The 21601-nt window shown below is 41.7% G+C and overlaps 1 protein-coding gene across 4 annotated transcripts in view; it reads right to left on the bottom strand.

Moving 5' to 3' along the window:
• LOC107147011 (CGRP receptor component) overlaps positions 1–21601 on the bottom strand; it is a 32409-nt gene that overhangs the window by 10545 nt on the left and 263 nt on the right. The window contains exons 2-5 of one of the 4 annotated variants that reach the window (XM_048789873.1): positions 13416–13453; positions 11152–11250; positions 10486–10565; positions 5154–5248 (exon numbers count right to left, since the gene is read on the bottom strand). In XM_048789873.1, the coding sequence (XP_048645830.1) occupies positions 5154–5176 (23 nt within the window). In that variant the 5' untranslated portion in view covers positions 5177–5248; positions 10486–10565; positions 11152–11250; positions 13416–13453. Of the gene's footprint in view, positions 1–5153; positions 5249–10485; positions 10566–11151; positions 11251–13415; positions 13454–20992; positions 21383–21469; positions 21600–21601 lie in introns of those variants that run through there. The other 3 variants (XM_048789872.1, XM_015491382.2, XM_015491384.2) reach the window with 3 other exon arrangements.

Here is a 21601-nt window from a genome sequence, read left to right as displayed (position 1 = left end):
AGCGCTCTACTCTCCCTAAGAGCGCATATCCCATTTACCCAAACTTCCCACACTGGAAGAAGTCACCCAGCTACCTTCTGAGTCCATGTCTTACTCAGCTCGGGGTACTCCCCCTGCTGAGGAAACATTTCCTCACCTGCATCTGGTTGGCTTCTTTATAATAAAGCTACTGCCACTTCTTCCAAACAAAATAAGCTCAAATTCTGACCCTGCAATATCTCTTCACTGTGTCCCCACTACCACTGAACTCTTTTTTTTTTTTCCACACAATACCTTTATTTTTTATTTTTAATATTCATGTGGTGCCAGGGATCGAACCCAGTGCTTCACACATGGTAGGCAACTGAGCCACATCCCCAGTCCCTGCACTGACTCTTCACTGTATAAAGTACTCATCTTTGCATTCCCAGTAACAAAGACAAAGTTGGCATGAGAAAAATAAAACCTGAAGGATAAAGAAAGCTATGGAATGTGACTTCCAGAATTCATGGGAGAAGACTAGTCTAGAACTTTGTGAAGACATGGGACAGGGATCCATGCTCTAAAAGCAGATAGGGTAATCAGACTCTATATACTAGGGAAACTTAACCATCTACCCATTTACTCCTGAGTTTTTCTGGTCCTAGAGGTATATGTCCCAAATGTGGTATCAAGTCCTAGAGTAGTCTGAGCACAGGATTCCTTTTAGGGGTTCTAATGTTCTTTACAGACTAAGTAAGCTGGGCTGTAAAGGAAAGTCCTCTCTGATCCTGGCAGACATCACTATCTCAGAATGAGAGCTGGACTATAAACCACGTGACAGTCCCTTGAGGACGAAATGCCTCAAGCAAAAAGTAAAAAGGTTAAAGAAACAAATGTTCTGGGAGGGGAAGTAACACACTGTAGAAAAAAATTACGTGAAACATATTATCAAAGGGATTTTGAGTTAAGTTCCAACCCTATCATTTTGCTGAATAACACTATGAAGTCATATGAAACATGGTTCCTCTGCTACCCTCAAGGACTCTAGCAGTGGAGAGATTTAAGAAAATTAATGGAGCCCCAGCTACACTAATAGAACCAGGTCTGTTATGGGTACATTTTGGATCTCCTTTCCCTGAGCCAATGGTAAAAAAACAAAACTTATTTGGGATACTCAGATACAAAAATTAAAGGGAACTTCAGCAATTCCTATTATAAATGGAATTCCGCTCTTAAACTGCATTGACTAGCACAAGATGGTATAAGTCTTGATGGTACTGGGTAAGCAGCCCCTGGGTCACTAGGCACTGGGGCCAGGAGCCAGGACCTAGCCATGAAGAAAAAAGTCTGCTGGCTCCCTCTCCTGTATTGTGCAACCCTGATTGCAGCTTCTGCTCTAGTAGTCAGAGGGCCAATTTATTATTTATTATTGTTGTGTTATTATTATTTGCAATGCTAGGGATTGACCCCAGGGCATGTTAGGCAAGTACTCTACCACTGAAACCATCCTGAGCCCTATAGGACCAATTTAATAAAAGGCAGAGATTAAAAGGCCACAAAGGACTTTATAAATCCTCAGTTTGGGGTTCAAATGGAAAACAAAGCTAAAATTAATCCTCCAAACTTACGCAGATTGCAGTCAAGGATCACTTTTCAGGGTTATTTCTATCTGCAGCTTTCTTGAACCGTAGCCACATCCATATTTAGTGAAAAAGATGGAAGATTAGGAAGCTAAACACAGCCAGACAATTAGCTGAGAAAAAACAACAACAACAAAAAACCCTTAAAAATCAACCATTAAGATTTCTATTGTGTAAAAAAAAGACTTCTACTACAAAGTGAGTGCTGTTCTGTGGTGCATGCCAGCAATCCCAGCTATTCAGGAGACTGAGACAGGAGGATCTTGAGTTCAAGGTCAGTCTGGGCAATTTAAGCAAGACCCTGTGGAAAGGGAAAGGAGGGGTAGGGGTGGGGGGGCAACGGAAAAAAAATGGCTGGAGATGTGGGTCAATGGTGAAGTGCTTACCTAGCATATATATGCAAGGCCCTGGGTTCAATCTCCAGTACTGACAAAAAAAATTTGTAGACAAGATGATATAAGCCCACTAAGGCCTGTCTCTCCACTGATTACAGTGAAAATCTCTGGACAGAATATAAAAGCAATAGCCTGAGGACTCTGTAAAGCAAGCCAAAGCAGGTGGATTGAGGGAAACAACAGATAAAGAACAACTGGGGAGAGTATGGAAATGAATTTCTTACCCACATTCCTCTTAGGTCCTTGGACCTAGGGTGGCTCACAAGTAGTTAAGAAAACTTCAAGAGAAATCCGGTGTGAAAATCCAGATGAATTTCCTAACTCAAGGGCAACTCCCTAGCAGAGAAACAGCAGCAGGAAGAGACCTTCAGGTGCAAAGTGCCCCATTTCCCTTTCTTTGCTCTCTCCCTGCTGCACCCCAAGGGCAGCCCCAATGACAACCACACCAGCAGAGAAAACACACTGCCACTGAGCAAATCAAACCGTCATGCAAAATAAGACCCAAAACAGCCCAGACTTCAGAAACTGAGCAGATGCGGCAATCCTTGCCCTTGGAAGGTAGATTGGCCTGAGGTCTGAGCCTAAGTGGGCTGACTGCTCACTCCAACAGGAAGAATAACATCGACCAGAGGCTTAACAGAAGTCAGAGACTCAACTACTTAAATATTTTAAATGCCCAGGACACTACTTAAAATTATCCCAACCAGGAAGATGTGACTCATTCTCGCACATGTGAAGCACTGGGTTCGATCCTCAGCGCCACATAAAAATAAAGATATCGTGTCCATGTATAACTAAAAACATTTTTAAAAAAAATGAGTTGGGGGGCTGGGGATGTGGCTCAAGTGGTAGCGCGCTCGCCTGGCACGCGTGCGGCCCGCGTTCGATCCTCAGCACCACATACAAACAAAGATGTTGTGTCCGCCGAAAACTAAAAAATAAATATTAAAAATTCATTCTCTCTCTCAAAAAAAAAAAAAAAAAAAAAAATGAGTTGGGTGCCTGTAATCCTAGCCACTTGGGAGGCTGAAGCAGGAGGATCATGACTTAGCAAGACGCTCAGCAACTTAACAAGACCCTGCCTCAAATAAATAAATAGATAGATAGATAGATAGATAGGACCGAGGGCACAGCTCAGTGGTAAAGCACTGCTGGGCTCAATCCTTAGTACCAACAAATAAATAAATATGGGGTTATCTTTTTTTGGTACTGGGGATTGAACCCAGGGATACTTAACAACTGAGCCCCAGCCCCAGCCCCTTTTTTGTATTTATGTAGGGTCTCGCTAAGTTCCTTAGGAATTCAATAACTTGCTGAGGCTGGCTTTGAACTTTGAGATTACAGGTGAATGCCACTGCACCTGGATTGAAAGCAGGATCTTAAGGAGCTAACTGTATACCCATGTTTCTAAGAGCATTATTTACAATAGACAGAAGTTGATGTATACAAGTATACATACTGGATGTTGAATAAACAAGATATGGTTTATATATAACATGGAATATCATTCAGCCTTGAAGAAAAAAAAAAGTGTCCACACAAGCAGCAACACGACACCCTTGAAGACACTAAGCTGAACAAGCCAGGCACAAGGACAAACACTGCACACACGCACTCCCTGGAGGGACTCAGGGGTCCTCAGGTGCAGAGACAGATGCAAAGTGACAGCTGCCAGGGGCTAGGAGGGCAGGGGTCCTGTTTAAACAGGTAGAACTCTGGCTTTGAAAGATGGAAACTGTTCTGTGGATAGATGGCAGTGAAAACTGTACAGTGTGAATACATTTACTACCCCTAACACCCACCTAAAAACAGTTAAAATGGTGAAAAAATAAGGGAGATTAAACAATACTCATATTTTTTTAAAAAAAGACAAATACTATATGATTCTACCTATATGAAGGAGTCAAATTCACAAAAATAGAAAGAAGAATGAAGGTTGCCAGGGACAGGGAAGGAGCAAATGGGGAGCTGTTTAAGATACACAGAATTTCAGTTTCAGAAGATGAGAAAGTTCTAGATATTGGCTATATAATACTTATCAATATTATACTTAAAGTGGTTAGTATTATGTATATTTTACCATAGTGAAAAATAAAATATATATAACACATACACACACATGCAAGATGTTTGTCTTTAGAGTTCTTTTCAAGGAGAGAGGTCAGGTGAGGAGCGTTCTTAGTTTACTGGTTGTGTAGCAACTGTGTGCCAGAAATAACACTACACTGTCCCTCCAAAAGAAAATCATCCATTACCCTGAATGATACAACAAAAGCTACTGGAATTCATCAGCACTAGTTTTAAAATTAATGATATTTTGGACCCCACCATAAGCTTCAGTGAGTTACTATCTTCTCGGTTTCCAGGGACTGGATGGTAAAACTGATTGCTTCTGTGCTGTCTGCAGAAAACAATGCTTTTCTGCCTTCTTATTGTTGTCCTAGCAGGATCCCTGTCCAATCACCCGCCCACCCCCACATGGAACCCTGGACTGCCCATGGCCCTCCCCCAACTTCACTCTCTCCCAGCAGGAGGCAGTCAGTCTGAATCAGGCCCAAATATCCTAAAATTTAGAGACTGACATCCTTAAAGGCCCCACCCATATGCTAGTCAGCCATGAATGGGTAAGCAGAGGAGCAGGAAGACCCCTGAAGATCACAGGGAGCCTTACCTGACAGACAATCCCTTGAAGATGGGAGATACCTGTGTTAAGCCCTCCCAGTCTTAACTGATAAAAACTAGTGCTGGGGTGGTGTAGAAAACTTAGGTAGTTTTTTTCTCATGTAAACTCGATTTATAGTGATGTTAATTTTTATAAGCTGAAAGATCAAAAGTAACTGGACACAGCAAGAGCAGAGAGAACATTATAGGCACTTTTGCCTCATACCAACCCAAGTATCAAATGACCTTACTGTGAACCTTTCAATCCAATCTGGCCTGATCACTCGGAGGAGGTAGAGGGTTAGGCCATGTGAACTGGGACCCCAAGAAGGACTTTGAGACAAACATGAGGTTCTGTCCCTGCTCCCGAAGCACTTGTACACCTCTTAGCTGTTTTATCCCAGGGCGTCGTAGCCACACAGTAGTAAGGGCAGCCCTGGGAAGCCTTCACTTTCACCACGTGTCCCTCTCGTCCACTCGGCTGGTCTTCACTTACTTGGTCAACTTGTGGCTTTTCATTGCTGTAAGAAATTCTCTGACAATTTCAGGACTCTGGTGTCTGCACGGTGTTTTTGATATGTATTTTAGCGTCTACAACAAAAAACAAAAAACAAAGAAACCTACTGAGAAAAAGGGAGCAATAGCTAAAAATTAGTATTCTGAAATTTTGTTTTAAGAATCCTCTATAAATAAATGTCTTCAGAAAAACCAATCTTCATATGATAGGAAGGGGGAGTGTGAAGTTGAACAGGAGAAATCAACAAAATTTTAGAAGAAAATTCATTCCATTTTTAAAAAGAGAAACAAAAACTCAATCTGACAATTATGTTACCATATTTCAGACCAAAAAAAAAAAAATGTTTTTAAAAGAGGGAACCCAAAGAATAAAATCACCATAAGACTCTATGGATTGTACAGGAAAAAACAAACTCAATTCCTTGTAAACGTCCAGGGTACATATGGTTTTTCCTGCTACCAAGTACACAAGGCTACATCAGCAGTGAATACCACTGGGTGTCCCCCAATCCAACATTCTGATGCTGCCTACTGGAGGGAGCCTCAGGCCTCAGACTGAGGGCTCGACCCTGCAGGCCGGCTCTCCAAACCCCAGACTGCTAGGCTGTTGCTTTCCAGGGTAACAGGCCTGAGTCTGTTAGAAGGGAGAGAGCGGGTCCTCTCAGAGAGGAGAGGGACAGAAGGCCTTCTGCCTTCCAGTGTTGCCGGGGGTCAGAGCAGTTTCCAGGGAACTCTGCCCAGGCCCATCTCTTTACTTTTGACTGATAGCACACTAGCTGCCTGGACTGACCACCTGCCTGTCTCCAGGAGACAGCCCCATTCTTAAGCCATTCTTAAGCCACCTAGAGGACACAGATATCAGTCAACTCATTAGCATACAAAAATAATCTTCAGAGAGTCCGAGGATTTTGAGTTGTTTAGAAACAGAGATGAAGACCAAATATGTATTCCCCACTATCACAGGATATATGCAATTGAATAAATAACAGACAACTTTTCTTATAGAAAAAAGGAGGGAGGAAAATCACCATTAGGCAATTGTACCTCAGTTGATAATCACTGCAGGAAAGACCCCTTGATGAATACTAAGTTAACTGTCTAAAGTTAAGGGTCAGGTGGACATCTGCACACCTCAGAGCAATTCTCCAAACACCTGCTAATGCTGTGCTGGTTCTAACACATCCCAATTCTTTGATGCTCCCCTTCAAGAGGGGATGCTTAATCCCCTTTCCCCTGAAGGCACGAGACAGGGACTCTTTCCTAAGAGAATAAGGAAATGGAGAGAAAATCACTTTACCGTGCAGAAACCAGGCCAACACCATCTTCACCAAGTGATCAGTGTCAACATCATCGGTAAAATCACATTGTGCCAGGCACCCCAAAGTCTCACAAGGAGAAGGGCACGTCATCTCTGCAGGGTTCTTCCCTCAAGAGCCATAACCTCTGTAATTTCACCTGTGAAACATCTTGGAAATTTATCTCCTTTTCTGCCTCTCTAGTGCTCCATCCCCAGTTCAAGCAAATACAGCCTGTCTCCTACACTATTTAATAGTCTTCTAACTACATTCATCTTCCCCTGTTGTTCCTCTTGACTATTTCTCCCCACAAAGGCCAGAAGAATATGTCCAAGATGCCAACTTACCATTTTTTTCCTTACTTTAAGATAAAGATCAAAATCTAAAAATAATACAATTGTATTAAAAATAATACAATTTGACCTATATCCTACCTAAAAGGTGAACATAATGCGGTGATAACCCTATAAGCTCAGTTTAGTCAGGAAACAACATCAGTCCAATCAAGGAACATTCTACAGATTACCTGACCATTATTGTTCAGAAGCGTCAGGGTCATGGAAAATAAAAAAAGAACTAAGATTGGAGAATATTAATAAGACATATTAACTAAATACTGTTGAGTGAGAACTCTTGAGACTAAAGTTCTCTGAAAAAGCAGGGCTTACTGAGCTGTTGCAGATGCCAGGCAAAAAAAGGCGCTGTTTTCTGGGACACATCTCCACAACTACCAGCAGCAAAGCAGACAAAAGTAGAAAACACGTCCACTAGAGCTACAGCCAAGAGTATTTTTAGGACAGAAATTTAGGGAAGGAAAGCCTAAGATGTTTACAGTGAACCTAGATTGGCTGCAAAATAAGAAAGGCAGAGCATCAAATCAGGAAGCTCTGGAACAGGAGGGCAGCCCAAGGAGAGCCAATGCTGCTGGACTGGTTGGGGTTAGGAGCCCAGGAATTGCAAACTTACACAGGGCCCAGGGCCCTGTGTGGCTAGGATGGGATTTGAGTACATGTTTCAACACTTGTTCAGGAATGTGAACTGGAATCCCCACAGCTGCTAACTGACGAATTTCCTTGTCTCTGCCCTTCTCCATTCTCCATCCTTGTAATTAAATTGTGGTCATCTTACCGATACAAAATGGTATTCTGAATTAGACCCTGGAACATAAAAAGGATAGCAGTGGAAAAACTCTGGAGATAAAAATAAAATCCTTAGTTTAATAGTATATACCAATGTTAACTGCTTAGTTTTGATAATAGTACTCTAGTTATGTTAAGATGTTAAATGTTAGAGAAAACTAGGAGGAAAAGTCTATGGGAACTTCCAATACTATCTTTGTAACTCTACTGCAAAATAATTTTAAAATAAAAAGTTTTTTTTTTTGAAGAGGAAACCCCACTTTGACATAATTTGAGAGGAATTTCAAACCTAAAAATAAATAGTAGCCTTAAGTGTCAAAGAATCTCTCAAAAATTGTAAAAATCACATCAGTCTTAGATTCTTGCCTAATATAATACCTATGTTAAACCAAAACTCTAGAGAGACCCAGGAAGCGCTAAAATAAAAGGGCTTACTGAGCTATTATAAATGCTAGCCCCTACAAAAAAAAAACCCAGGTCTTGGGACAAGTTCCCACAACTACCAGCAGCAGAACTAGTTAGCAGTTAAGAAATATCCAGCAGATCAGAGCATTTACTATTATTTTTTTGTTGTAGGGCTGAGGTAGTCTTTGTGCTAAGCAAGAGCTCCACCACTGACCAATGTATACCAGCCACAAGAATATTTCTTATGACAAAAATAGGGAAGCATAGCTGTTTGCATTAATATTACACTGGCTGCAAATGAGAGAGGCGAGGAAGAGCTGGGAAAATCTGCTGCTTCTGGATGGAGGGCACTGCAAACAGCATGTGGTGGGCCAGGGGTGGGGAAGGCGTCAGAGCTCAGGTTTCAGCATCCTTTCAGGAGTGTGCTGGCCCTAAATTACCACTGATGAGCCTCCACCTCTACTCCACTCCATCCTCCAACCCTTGCAACTAAACTCAGGACATTTTGAACTTTTTCTCTGATCACCAATAAAACCCGAGAACTTCATATTCAGACAAGTTGTTGTTGTTCAAATTAAAAACACCAGAAATAAACCAGGCATGGTGGTGCGTGCTGTAATCCCAAGGGATCTGGAGGCTGAGGCAGCAGGAACGCAAGTTCAAAGCCAGCCTCAGCAAGACCTGTCCCTAAATAAAATATAAAAAAGGGCTGGGGATATGTCTCAGGCTCAGTAGTTAAGCACTGGGTTCAATCCCCAGTGCAAAAAAACAAAACAAAACAAAACAAAAACACTAGAAATAAATATTATCAAGTATCACAAGCCTCGAGACATTTACTACCATAACTTTCTTACATAAGAACTTAAGGAAGAAGAGAGTGGCAGCAAGTTTCAACTAATCTAAGTATACAGAGCAGGAACACTGAATGGTTTGAAATGTGGTCAAAAAACTAACAAACACTACCTTCTAAGAAATAGAGGACTATGTGATGAAAGAGAACATGAACAAACACGGGAGGGATGGAGTTTTGCACAACCCGCAGGAGGAGGGTGAGGAGGGGAGTGCCAAGTCCTCTATTTTCCCTGAAAATCATTAGGACAACTTGAATAAAACTAAGTAATGTCTTTGGAAAGATGAAATAAAGACAATTAAAACCAAATTCTCTACAGGGGCAAAAATCAGAATTGTAAGGAAACAGAAAGAAAAGAAAATCAGAATTGAAAGGAAATAGAATGAAAAGACAAGAAAGATTCTTTTTGGACAAAGCACAGGTTGGAGAGAACAAGGCAAACCTGCAGCCAGCCAGCATGTGATGAGCGGCTTCTGCTTTCTTCTTTATGCCCTCAGCACTAAGCTTTCTGCAATAAAATATATCACTTCTTATGCGTATAAAGAAGCTAGCATTGCCCAAAGAAAAGCTCTGGCCTGGGGTTGGGACTACAGCTCAGTGGTAAAGTGCTTGCCTCGCATGTGTGAGCTCTAGGTTCGATCCTCAGTACCACATAAAAATAAATAAATATTGTGTGCTCACCTACAAATAAAGAAAGAAAGAAAGAAAAGAAAAGAAAAAAGAAAAGTTCTGTTCTGGCCTTTGTCCTGGGCTTCCAGAAGGTAATCTTGAGGTCCTTGGAATGCCATACCTAATGGGAGTACCCTTGCCTGGGCCCGTGGTTCACAGTGGACAGTTGTGTGTGTGTGTGTGTGTGTGTGTTTTGTTGGGGAATGAATCCAGGGGAGTTCTACTACTGAGCTACAGTGTTTCTCACTAAGTTGCTGAGGCTGACCTCAACCTGTGATCCTCTTGCCCCAGCCTCCCAAGTTACTAGAATTACAGGCGTGTACCACCAGACTAGGTTTGCACCGTGGATACTCTTTAACTATGTGACTTAGGACACAGGTTGGTCTAGTCTCTCAGCTTTAGGGTGGAAGTTGGTTGCTTGCAACAACTTTGGATTTCAAGGTTCGCCAGAGCTTCCCTGGTTGGCAATATTCTGTGCACATTGCCACATAATGATTTCTGGAGAGTCATATGTCCTGATACCAAGGGAGAAGACAATGGAAATTTTGTGTCTGGTATATATCCTGGACTTTGCTCCCATTTTCTTCTTTTCTCGGCTATTTTTTTTCCTCCAATACTGCAAATTGAACCAGTGGTGTTTTACCACTGAGCTACATCCCCAACCCTTTTAAATTTACCATTTTGAGATACGATCTCCATAAGATGTCCTGGCTAGCCTCAAACTTGCAATCCGTCTGCTTCAGCCTCCCAAGTAGCTACAATTTCAGGCATATGCCATGGTGCCTGGCTAAATAAGAGATTTTTTTAAATGCAGTGTTGGGAATCAAACCCAGGGCCTCATACATGCTAGGTATAGGCTCTACCATCTGCCACGCGACCAGCGCTGGCTTCATGAAAGAAGGTTCGATTCATAAGTAATTGCTAGGGAGTTTTAAGAGACAAGACTCTCATTACCTTTAATACCAGCTCTGAGATGGCTTCTCCTAGCTCTCGTCTCCAGCCACCTAATGCGGTGGCGAGGTTTACAGAAGAGACTAGCGAAAGAGAGAGAACACGCCAGGGAGTGGGCTTTTATTGCGAAACGAAAAATTCAAGGGAAATTCCCATCCAGTGAAGGTTAAGGGGGGTGGCATCCCAAGGTCAGAGGCGACGATTGGGTCTTCAGGGCAGTGGCCAGGCATGCCTCTGCACGGACAAGCCCTCGGACATGGGAAAGGGTGGAGAAGGCTCTAACACAGCTGTGTCTAAGCGCCTCTCACCCAGCCAGCGAGGTAATTCAAATCACGTGCGAGGATGGCCTCCCACACTACCACAAAACTGCCTCCCCAGCCCTTTGGTCACTTTTCATCTGCATCCTTTCCCTGAAACACAGAGTAACTATAAATGATGGCTTTCATTGAGCCTACTCCCAGGGAACCGCTGAATCTGAGGAAGGTTCAGGGGGAAATCCCCAAAGGTACAACATGTTTACAAGTGAACGCAGTCTTCCACTCCACTCCCTCTCTAAACAACAGAACCTGGGTTACTGCCAACCCACTCCAATCAGGGAAGAAGCCAGCCATCAGCAGAGTACACCGCCTCCCAGCGGTGGCTTAGGCGGGCTTTAGCAGCCGGGCTCACCTCGTAGGTGATGGTGTTCAGGTTCTGCTGCCCAGAGCTGTGCTTGTTCTTCCCGCTTTCTTTGCGCTGCTCTTTCAGATCAGTTAGTAACTGGAACACCTAGCAAGAGACACACAAAAGATTCCTGTAAATCTGAGAAACGTACCTACTACAAGGTTTCAAGGGGAAATAAAAAGTCTAATACCTCCTTACTTCCCATAAACCAGCCTCTCAACTCTTGGTTTAGAGCAAATGCATCCCAGAAGCAGGTGACTTTTTTTTTTAAACATTTTTTTTAGTTGTAGATGGACACAATATCTTTGTTTTTATTTATTTTTTTTTTATGTGATGCCAAAGATTGAACCCCAGTGCCTCATGCATGCGAAGCAAGTGCTCAATCATTGAGCTACAACCCCAGCCCACGGTGACATTTTTAAGCGTTCTTTTACCTACACTGAATACATTCATTAATTTAATTAAAATATTTCAAATGTTTCCTATCAATATATACTACATTACTGATTTTGATCTCAAAGCCATATTCACTATTCCAAAGTAAATGTTCCTAAAATAAATATTTTTTTAAAAGGAGTCTGCCTAATACATATATTTAGTATAATTTCTTTCTATAAGAAAAAAATTGTTGGCGAAGTAGCTCAATGGTAGGGCACTTGTCTAGCATGTGCAAGGCCCTGGGTTCAATCCCTGGTCCCAAAACAAGAGAAAGAAAAAAAGAAAAAATTCTGAGGCAAGTGATAGTTCTTTTAAAAAAATGGATGGGCTGAGAGTGCAGTTCAGTGACAGGGAGTTGCCTAGCTTATATGAGGCCCTGGGTGCAGTCCCAGCACGCCTAAATAAATAAAAATCTAAAAATGCTGTAGATGTTAAATAGTAAACTTTCCCCACAAAGAAAAAATATCTGCCTTAGTATTGGAATGGGGGTGGGTGGTCTGTCTTTCCTGTTTGAGATTCCACCAGAAAGGTGAGAGCAACAGAGGCTCAGAGACCATAACTGGGTGCAACCCAAACCCTTCCTACCAACTAGTCCTTTCAGAAAGAGTGGCACAAGACTCAATGAACGCTGTGTTCCCCCCAAACACCACACCAAATCCAAGCTGGACATGGAGATTCCTGAGAGCCAATGGCTTGGCCTCACCCCACTGCATTCCTATCACAAGCAGCAGTCATGCAGGGTTAACCTTTAAGACCAGCATGCCCAACTGCATTTATTCTGCATACACATCAAGCATAAGCCAGAGACCCAGGTTTCCTCCACATCTCCACAAGTCTGGCCTTTGATGGGATGTGTAGAAAACTGATGTGGCTCATTCTACACCTGGCACTAACCCATCAAATGGTTTTGCTAGTACCAAACAAGATCCAGGCAAAGCAGGAGGCAGGTGAAAATACCATTATATTTCCCTTTCCTGTCTTTCACCAACAGCTCTACCCTCAAGCCCCCAAAATTAAAAACCTGTTAATCCCTTATTAAATTATTCATAATGGTGAGTTGACTGAACTCTTACTTTCAAAATAAGGATGTTAATACCTTTGTGACTATTAAAGATCAAAGTAACATAAGCATGTTATAAGTCAAGGATGATAATTAAGAAAAGGCATAAACCAGGCACAGTGGCGCACACCTGTAATCCCAGTGGTTCAAGAGGCTAAGACAGGAGGATCCGAGTTCAAAGCCAGCCTCAGTGGGGATGGGGTTGTGGCTCAGAGGTAGAGCACTTGCCTAGCATGCGTGAGGCACTGGGTTCAATCCTCAGCACCACATAAAAATAAAATAAAGGTGTTATGTCCACTTACAACTAAAAAAAAGTCAGCCTCAGCAATGGCAAGGTGTTAAGCAACTCCGTCAAACTCTTATCTCTAAATAAAATACAAAAACTAGGGCTGGGGTATGGCTCAGTGGTCAAGTATCCCTGAGCTTAATCCCCAATACATTTAAAAAAAGAAAGGTATAAATGTTTTACTAAGAAACTTGTGTGGGCACTCAGAAATGGCTCTAAAACAAATGCTTCTGTTCCTTGAGGGCATCCCAAAAGATGACCTACAATCTCTGGGACTTAGGGAAAGGGACCTATTATAAACCAAAGTCTTACCAGACTCCCCAAAGTACCAAGCTTAGAGTACTTCAAGGTCCACCAGATAGTGCCAATTGTCCTGTTTTAGAGTGGAAAATCCAAATGAATTCAATGATTTCTAATCAATAATCCTTACATCGAAGGGCAAGCAATGAGGAAGGAAAAAGAATGACCCACTGTAGAGCTATTTACCTCATAGTTACTGAGCAGTGCAGAGCTTGCATCCTTCCTGCAAAAGAAAAGAAGCCATCATCAGTCCAGGCTCACAGCCTTCCTGAGAGTTCTTCTTGTAAAATAATTCTGTTATCAAGAGCTAGTCATCTAGTTCAGGAACCTAAAACTGAGAAACGTCCTAAGTCCTACATGTCTTATCAGGCTGAAGACAATTTCAGAGCAGACTCTCCTTTTTATAGCCACAGCATATCACACACCCATCAGCAGGCAGGTGACTAAAACACGACACTTATTCCAAATCCACGTAGGCTGGAGTTCAGCACTTGGGAAGTGAAGGCGGTCGGACACCATGGAGAAATGAACTACAGGAAGAACAGGAGGGCAAGACCATAGAGGACAGAGGGTTCAAGGAACAGTGACAGTGTGGGTGCCAGAGATGCCTGGAGAAACCAAGTGCCGCTCCCTTCTGAACCCAGGGCCCCTTCCCATTGGCCAACAGAAATGATCTGCCTGATACAGTGTCCTACCTAACATCCACCAGGAATTCCAGCAATGGCCAGGAATCCTGTGAGACATCCACAAAATGTTAATGTGTTCATCCTCTGTCAACTCAAGAGTCTCTACATCGGGCAGTCGTTAAAAGCCTGTTGCACCTGAGAACCAAACAGTGCAAACTATCATCTTTCATGTATGACTGAACACAGCAATGTGACATGTCAAATTATAACTGATGTACCCTACAATATCACATCAGAAAGTATTTACTTTCAGAACCCTAGAGCCAGTGCAGTATGCCAATCCAGAACACAATTTTGAAGTCAGACATATTTGGGTACATAACCCAGCCCTGCCACGTATAAGGTGTGTAAGTTTTAGTGCATCAATTTCTAAGTATATCCCTCTAAAACAAGAAATGGGGATAATTCCAAATCTGGAAGGGCAGCCTGGATTCTAAACCAAACTTCATCATGCACTAGCTAAGTGAATTTGGGAGTTATTTTATAGTTATGCTTAAGTTTCCTATCTTTAAAATACAAGTGTACACAGGATTAAACTGAAACAGGAAGAGTATCTGAAAACAGTAAGCTCCATAAATGCTATTATTATCATTACTATGACTTTAGCCATTACCACTACCACCTCTTCCTACCTCATAAAACTGCTAACGAGAAACTTAGTACAGTTCTTGGTACTTACTAAGATCTCTATAAATAAAGGCTATTAATATTTTTTTAGTTGTCAATGGACCTTTATTTATTTATATGCAGTGCTGAGAATTGAACCCAGTGCCACATGCTAGGCAAGTGCTCTACCACTGAGCTATAACCCTAGCCCCTTTTATTATTAAAAGATAATCACCCTTATTCTCACTAAAATTCCTGTGACACAGGAGCTATTAGTATGATCCCTACTTTATAAATAATGAAGCTGAGACTCAGAGATTAAGTAATCAGCTCCAGGTCACACAGTAAGAAGTCTAACTAAAACTGGAAGATAACTACAGAATAGTGAAAAATGAGACTGGATTAGATGAATGGAAACCAATAATCAGAATCCAGAAATTCACACTGGGTAGTCTGGATTTGACATAATGGGCAACAGGGAATACTATATATTCTTAAAATAGGAGTGGAGCTAGACGATGAAAATGGCAATGATAAAACTTTAAAAGTGAGGCAAACAGATGGGTGATTCCCCCAGTCAACAAATACAGCAAAGCTGGCAGAAGCTTATCACGGGGACTTACCATGACCCAAGGTCATCAGCACACAAGCTTACTCAAATACTAGCAGTAATTCAACAAATGGCTACCATTTCACAAATGTACTGCTTTGCCCAATAATCACACTGGACTCAGGTCACATGCAATATTATTTTTAAAAAGAACCCAATCCAGGAAGGACAACAGTATTATGTGATATGGTTCATTTAAAATTGAACATGATAAACCAAACAGTGTCTACTTAATCAGGAAATCCATCACAAGGCTCCCTTCAATCTTTGCCAGAAACTGAGTTACAACTCCCCATATTCTCAAAGGAGCATTTTGTACCTATGATGTCAAGGCACTAAGACATTCCTTTTAGGAACAGTAGAATGGGGGAAAAGTACAAATGTCAATTTTCTTCAGAGCCAATGGATCCATCCCAGGTGCTGTTATTACAACTTCATTTCCAAAACAAACCCTGTCCCTCTATCATGGAGAATATTCCATTCCCTGATAGATTCATCCTAGGCCTTTCCAAGTTACTGCCCCACTACTCAGTCAATAGTTAGTACAAGAATCCAAAGAATATAAGCTGCCTTTTCTAGGATATAGGAAGAGAAGGGAAATTCTCTTTCATATACATTTAATGTTTTGCAGTGCAGAGACTGAACCCAGGGCCTCATGCATACTAAGCAACTGTTCTACCAATGAGCTACCCCCCAGTCCCTTAACATACATTTTAATGAATCTATGTTTAAACTACGAGAAGAACAGATGTTTAAACAAGAACTGCATCTTGTACACTCTTGCTGGCAGAAGCTAATGCATTCATTGATGTTCTTTCATATAAATAATTTTTTACCCATTTATATGAGTATATGCCAATATATAATAGGCCTTCCTTTATTCAGTAAAATGCGGGTGAGGGCTGGTTGGTACTTTAATGGTAGAACACTGCTTAACATCAACAAAGTCTGGTACAGTCCCCATTATTCCCCCACCCCGTCCCAAAAAAGGCCAATGAATACAATATCTGTCTTTTATGGAGGTCTAAATAAGCTACATACACTAGGAAACTCCTTTAAAGTAAAAGTAAGTTTTTAACTTCAAGGAGTTAAGTGACAGGTTGTTGGGAACAAGATATGAGATCAGACAGATATCAACTTAATCAAGTTATACAATTTAACAGCACCAATAATAAGGATGTGATGCACTGAGACACATGCCTTAAAGCAACTCTGCCAAAAAAAAAAAAAAGTTTAATTTGAATCTAATCATGAGAATTTAATCAGACAACTCCAAACTGAGGAACATTCTTCAAAACAGCAGCCTAGATTCTTCAAATATCAACATCACTGTCACAAGGCCAATGTTGCAGACAAAGCCTAAGAAAACTGTTGTAAGGAAGATGAAAGAATCATGCCAACTAAATGCAATGCACAATTCTTAACTGGATCCTGAAGCAGAAGAAAAAAACCTCAGCTAAAATGACATTATTGGCTAAGAGAAGAAATGTGAATATGCACTGTTTTAATAATAGTAATTACATCAGTGCTTCAGTTTCCTGGGTGTGGCAATGGTGCTGTGTTACATGAGATAATGCCCCTTTTCAGTAAGAGGTGGGATAACATGAGGGCTACAACTCTCAGGTGATACAGTAAACTGTGTGTGTGTGTGTGTGTGTGTGCGTGCGCGTGGGGTGGGGGGAGGATGTGGGTACGAATGCACTGAATGGAAAGACAGCATGTGCATGTACAAATGAAATACAGCAAACATCACATCAAGTGGGCTGGGGTTGTGGCTCAGTGGTAGAGTATTTGCCTAGCATGCATAAGGCACTGGGTTCAATCCCCAGCAGCACATAAAAAATGAACAAATAAAAGTATTGTGTCCACCTACAATCAAAAAAAATTTTTTTTAATGTTTACAAGTAACTCTAGGTAAAGGGTATAAAGGTATTTGAGTGCTACTTTTGCAACTATTCCTTAGGTCTGAAATGTTTCAACCTAAAAAGTTGAGGAAAATGGACATGTAAAATAAAGAATTCATAAGGTTAAGAAAAGTCACTGCTATAATTTATAATTGACGATATAAAATACACTTCTATTCAATGCCTTTGAGAGCTACAAAAAATCCGTCCTCTGGCATGTTGTCAACTACACACTTATAAAATGTTGATCCCTGCAGAGCAGGCACTTCTCTCCGAAGCCAAAACCTGATGTCATGAACACATTCACATGCGCTCAGACTAGAGAAACTGCCCACCCACGCAGAAGTATGAAATTCTTCTATAAAACTTAGTACTGATTTATCGGTGCTTAAATATTCCAAATGAATTTTAAAGACTGAATTTATACTCCTAGCTACACAAGGTAGTCTGGATTTGACATAATGGGCAAATTACATAATGACTTACTGGGCTGAAACTGATTATTTGAAATTTGACCTGTAAAATCTATTTAACTTGCTGAGTCAATTTAACGAATGTGAACAACTACTGTGGAAAACCAAATTCTAAATAAACAGTACAAAATGATCTATTGACAGATTTTCCTTAAAAGCACACAAACAAAAGCCCACACAAACAGCGTCTACTAATTGCCACACAGTTAACTTACGAATGCAATGACGAACAGAATTGCTCAATTTCCAAGCTCAACCTATGCTATCAATTCATGTTTTCAAAAGTTAAGCTTTGGTACAAGAAAGCTACACAGGCTTCAAAATCAGAAGTCAGCTGTAGCAGCATCTCTGAAATCAACCAGCAAGCCTCCTCTTTCCAGGCCTGTTACTAAATCACTACCTACATACTAACTTTCGACCCTCAGTATTTTTAGCTATAAAGTGGAAGAAATCCTGAAAAAATCCTCAAAAAATGACACAAATGACAACAGTATCCACTTTCTTTACTCTGCGCACTAAGTTCAAGAGGAAACAAAGAGCTTTCCAGGTACACAGATGATTCCAAAGAACCAGACAAAATTAGCTTAACAGTAAATGCCTCATAAAGAACAGTTCTTAATCTTGCTATGACTATTTTTTGTTCTTTTACCTGAGGACATCACTTCCAAACAATGGTCAAGAAGCTGTTTGCTCATACTGGGCATGGTGGCACATGCCTATAATCTCAGTAACTCAGGAGGCTGAGGCAGAAGGATCATGAGTTAAAAGCTAGTCTCAGCAACTTAACCAGGCCCTCAACAACTCAGCAAGGCCTTGTCTCTAAACAAAATATTTTTTAAAAAGGGGTTAGGGATGTGGCTCAGTGGTTAAGTATCCCTAGGTTCAATCCCTGGTACAAAAAAAAAAAAGTTGTTTGCTCATAGAGCTGTTAAACTTGCTGTGACTACTTTATGTCCTTTTACCTGAGACATTATTTCCTAACAATGATCAAGAAGTTTAATTTTTTGGCAGAGCTGGAGATTAAACCCAGGGCCTCATGCCAGGCAAGTGATGTACCACTGAGCTACTGAGCTATACCCCCAACCCTGCCTGGTCAAGAAATTTTTAAATTATCATTTGGTCAAATAAATATACATGTTTAGGCCTGGTGCAATGGTGCATGCCTGTAATCCCAGCAGCTCAGGAAGTGAAGGCAGGAGGATTGCAGGTTCAGAGCCAGCCTCAGCAATTTAGCGAGGCACTAAACAACTCAATGAGACCCTGTCTTTAATAAAATATAAAATAGGGCTGGGGTAGTGTGTGGCTCAGTGGTCAAGTGCCCCTGAGTTCAATCCCTGGTACCCAAAAACAAAAATTTAAAAATAAATAAACATACATGTTTAAGAAACTTCTGAAATATGTATGTGTGTTATTTATTCAGTGGGTATTTACATCATAACTGAAGAAAAAAGAAAAACCTCAGGATAAGTTTTTCCCCTGTGCCTCCTCACTTCAGGTCCCTGGAGTGCCCTCAGAGTCTCAGGATTCTACTGAAGATGCTGGAGACCAAACTGCCAGAGGTCACACCTCATGCTGGAGGCCACACAGAACTAGAAGTGAGGCCTCTTGATCCTTCCACTACCAAACCACATTATCTACCCCAGCAGACTTCACTTTCTATAAGCTGATAGCTGAAAATTTCTTGAATGGTTTCAATAAGCCAATAACTTCTTGGGAGAAGTTGTTAGGTTGCTATAGGAGTAAAAACCACTAACTTCATCTATTTCACTTAGGAAAATCAGAAAATCTATATGCCCACCAGTCAGGATGCTAGCCAGTTAATTTATATTTATTAAACTAACACTGTTATATTTCTATATTCAACACACATTTTCTGAATGCCTACTCTGTGGCGGATGCAGTGCTAAGCACTAGGTGAACAGATACCAGTCCCAGCCCTTATGGACTAGGGAAGTAAACAACCTTCTATTATTACCACTTACAATTATTTAAGGGAAAAGTGAACCGAGCAGCTATGAGACAAAAAAGAAGACTTATTTTGGACTGAAGAAATAGGGCGGGTAACCTTGAAAAGGGACATTCAACCTGAATAAGAGAAAGGGCAGGAGAAAAAGTATACCAGTCAGAAAGAAGAGCAACACGAAGATCTGAGGCAGGAAAGAGCTCGGAAGGGCACAGGAACTACCTATTAAGCAGGAAGCATGTGTGTGTGTGTGGTGGAGAAAGGGAGGGTGGCAAGAGATAAGGCTGGGTTAAGGCAGCAAGAGATGTATATTCCTCTAAGTGCAATGGAAGGCCACTGAAGGGTTTTACGCAGGAGGTGACCTGGTCCAGCTAAAGTTTAAGATCACTTTGGTTGTTGTGTGGAGAATAAAATGGAAAGGGTGGCAAGGGTGAAAGCCAAAAAGGCCAGTGCTAACCCAGACCACCAAAGATGGACTCCAAGGCTGGGTGGAGAAGGTGGAAAGGAATTGCATTCAAAATGTATTCTAAATTCAAATTGCATTCTAAAGTATAAATAACAAATTGGCTGTTAGGAGTGAGGAAAGAGGAAGATTTATTTATTTATTTATTAAATCTAAGCAATCCGGCAGATGATAAAAGCCAGAAATACACTTTGGGGAACCATTAGCATATGGATGAGTAAAATGACAAAGCGAATATGAAGAGAGGGGTTCCAGGACTAAGCCCTAAGATATCTCAACATTTAGACACAGAGCAAGGGAAGAGACAGGAAAAGATGCTGAGAAGTAGTCCAATGCACAAGGAAGTCCAGGAGTGCACATCATAGAGTTTCTAGTTTGTCTATCAACTGCTGAGTGATCAAGACAGTTGATGCCAGAAAAAAGAATCTTTGGATTTGACAAGATGAAGTGCTCAGACCATCTTCACAGAAGCCATTTTAGTAGACAGAAACAAAGTCCAACAGAATGGTGGACAGAATAAGGGGATAAACAACACTTTAAGAAATTTCGTTGTAGGCGGGTGCAGTGGCACACACCTGTAATCCCAGTGACTCAGGACACTGAGGCAGGAGGATAGCAAGTTTGAAGCCCACTCGGCATCTTAGCAACACCCTATCTCAAACACTAAAAAAAAAAAAAAAAAAGGGCTGGGGATGTAGCTCAGTGATAAAGCACCCCTGAGTTAATCTTCAAAACCCAAGCAGAAAGCAGATGGGAAGCAGAAACAGAGCTACAGGTAGATATGAATGTGGGGACAAGAGATTTTTTAAGTTGGACAAATTAGAGCAAATTTGTATGCTGCCAGAAAATGTTCTAGAAGAGGGAGAAATAATAATGACAACTTCAGACTAGTGTATTATACAGTCAGCCCTCCTGATCTGCAGGTTCTGAATCCTTGGATTTAACCAAGTGCAGACCAAAAATATTAGCAAAAAAAGTGTCCATACTGACCTTGTGCACACTTTTGTCATTATTCCCTATGCAATACAACTACTGCCATAGCATTTACTAGCACTTACTGTGTAAGTAACCCAAAGATGATTTAAAGACTATGGCAGGACGTGCAATTATAATTCCCTAGCAAATTCTGCGCCATTTATGTGCCATGTTGAGTGTCCCCGGATCTGAGGAATCTGCAGAAAGGAGACTACGGGTGTCTTTCAAGTCACAGTTTAGACCTCATAAGTGGGTTAAAAACTTTGGTGGGTCGATACTTTCAGTAAGAGAATAGATGACGTCAGAATATTGCAGCCGGACAAGTGTTGGTTCGGGAAACTTTCACTTTTCAGTAACAGATGACGTCAAAGTACTGCAGCCGGACAAGTGTTGGTTCGGGAAACTTTCTCTTTGAGCTGCACGAACACAGTGTCAAAAGAAAAAAGCAGGGGCTGCAGGCGCGGCTCGGGTCCCCCCATCGGGCCCTGGGACTGACGCCCGCGCCGGGGACGGTCTGAGACGCGCGGTTCACCTGCGCACGCAGCAGGAGGCCCGAGCACCTGGAACGCGTCGCGGGCCCGCGAGCCCGCGGGCCCGCGGACCCGAAGGCCGCCGCCAAGGAGTCCGGGGCTTGCCGCCCCGCCCCGCCGCGCTGCCCACTCTGCCAGGGTCCCAGGGCGGCTTACACTTCC

Source organism: Marmota marmota, unplaced genomic scaffold (genome assembly GCF_001458135.2).
Source record: "Marmota marmota marmota unplaced genomic scaffold, marMar, whole genome shotgun sequence".
Taxonomy (NCBI): domain Eukaryota; kingdom Metazoa; phylum Chordata; class Mammalia; order Rodentia; family Sciuridae; genus Marmota; species Marmota marmota.
Note: the sequence above shows the minus strand (reverse complement) of the source record. Positions and strands in the feature narration are given on the sequence as shown.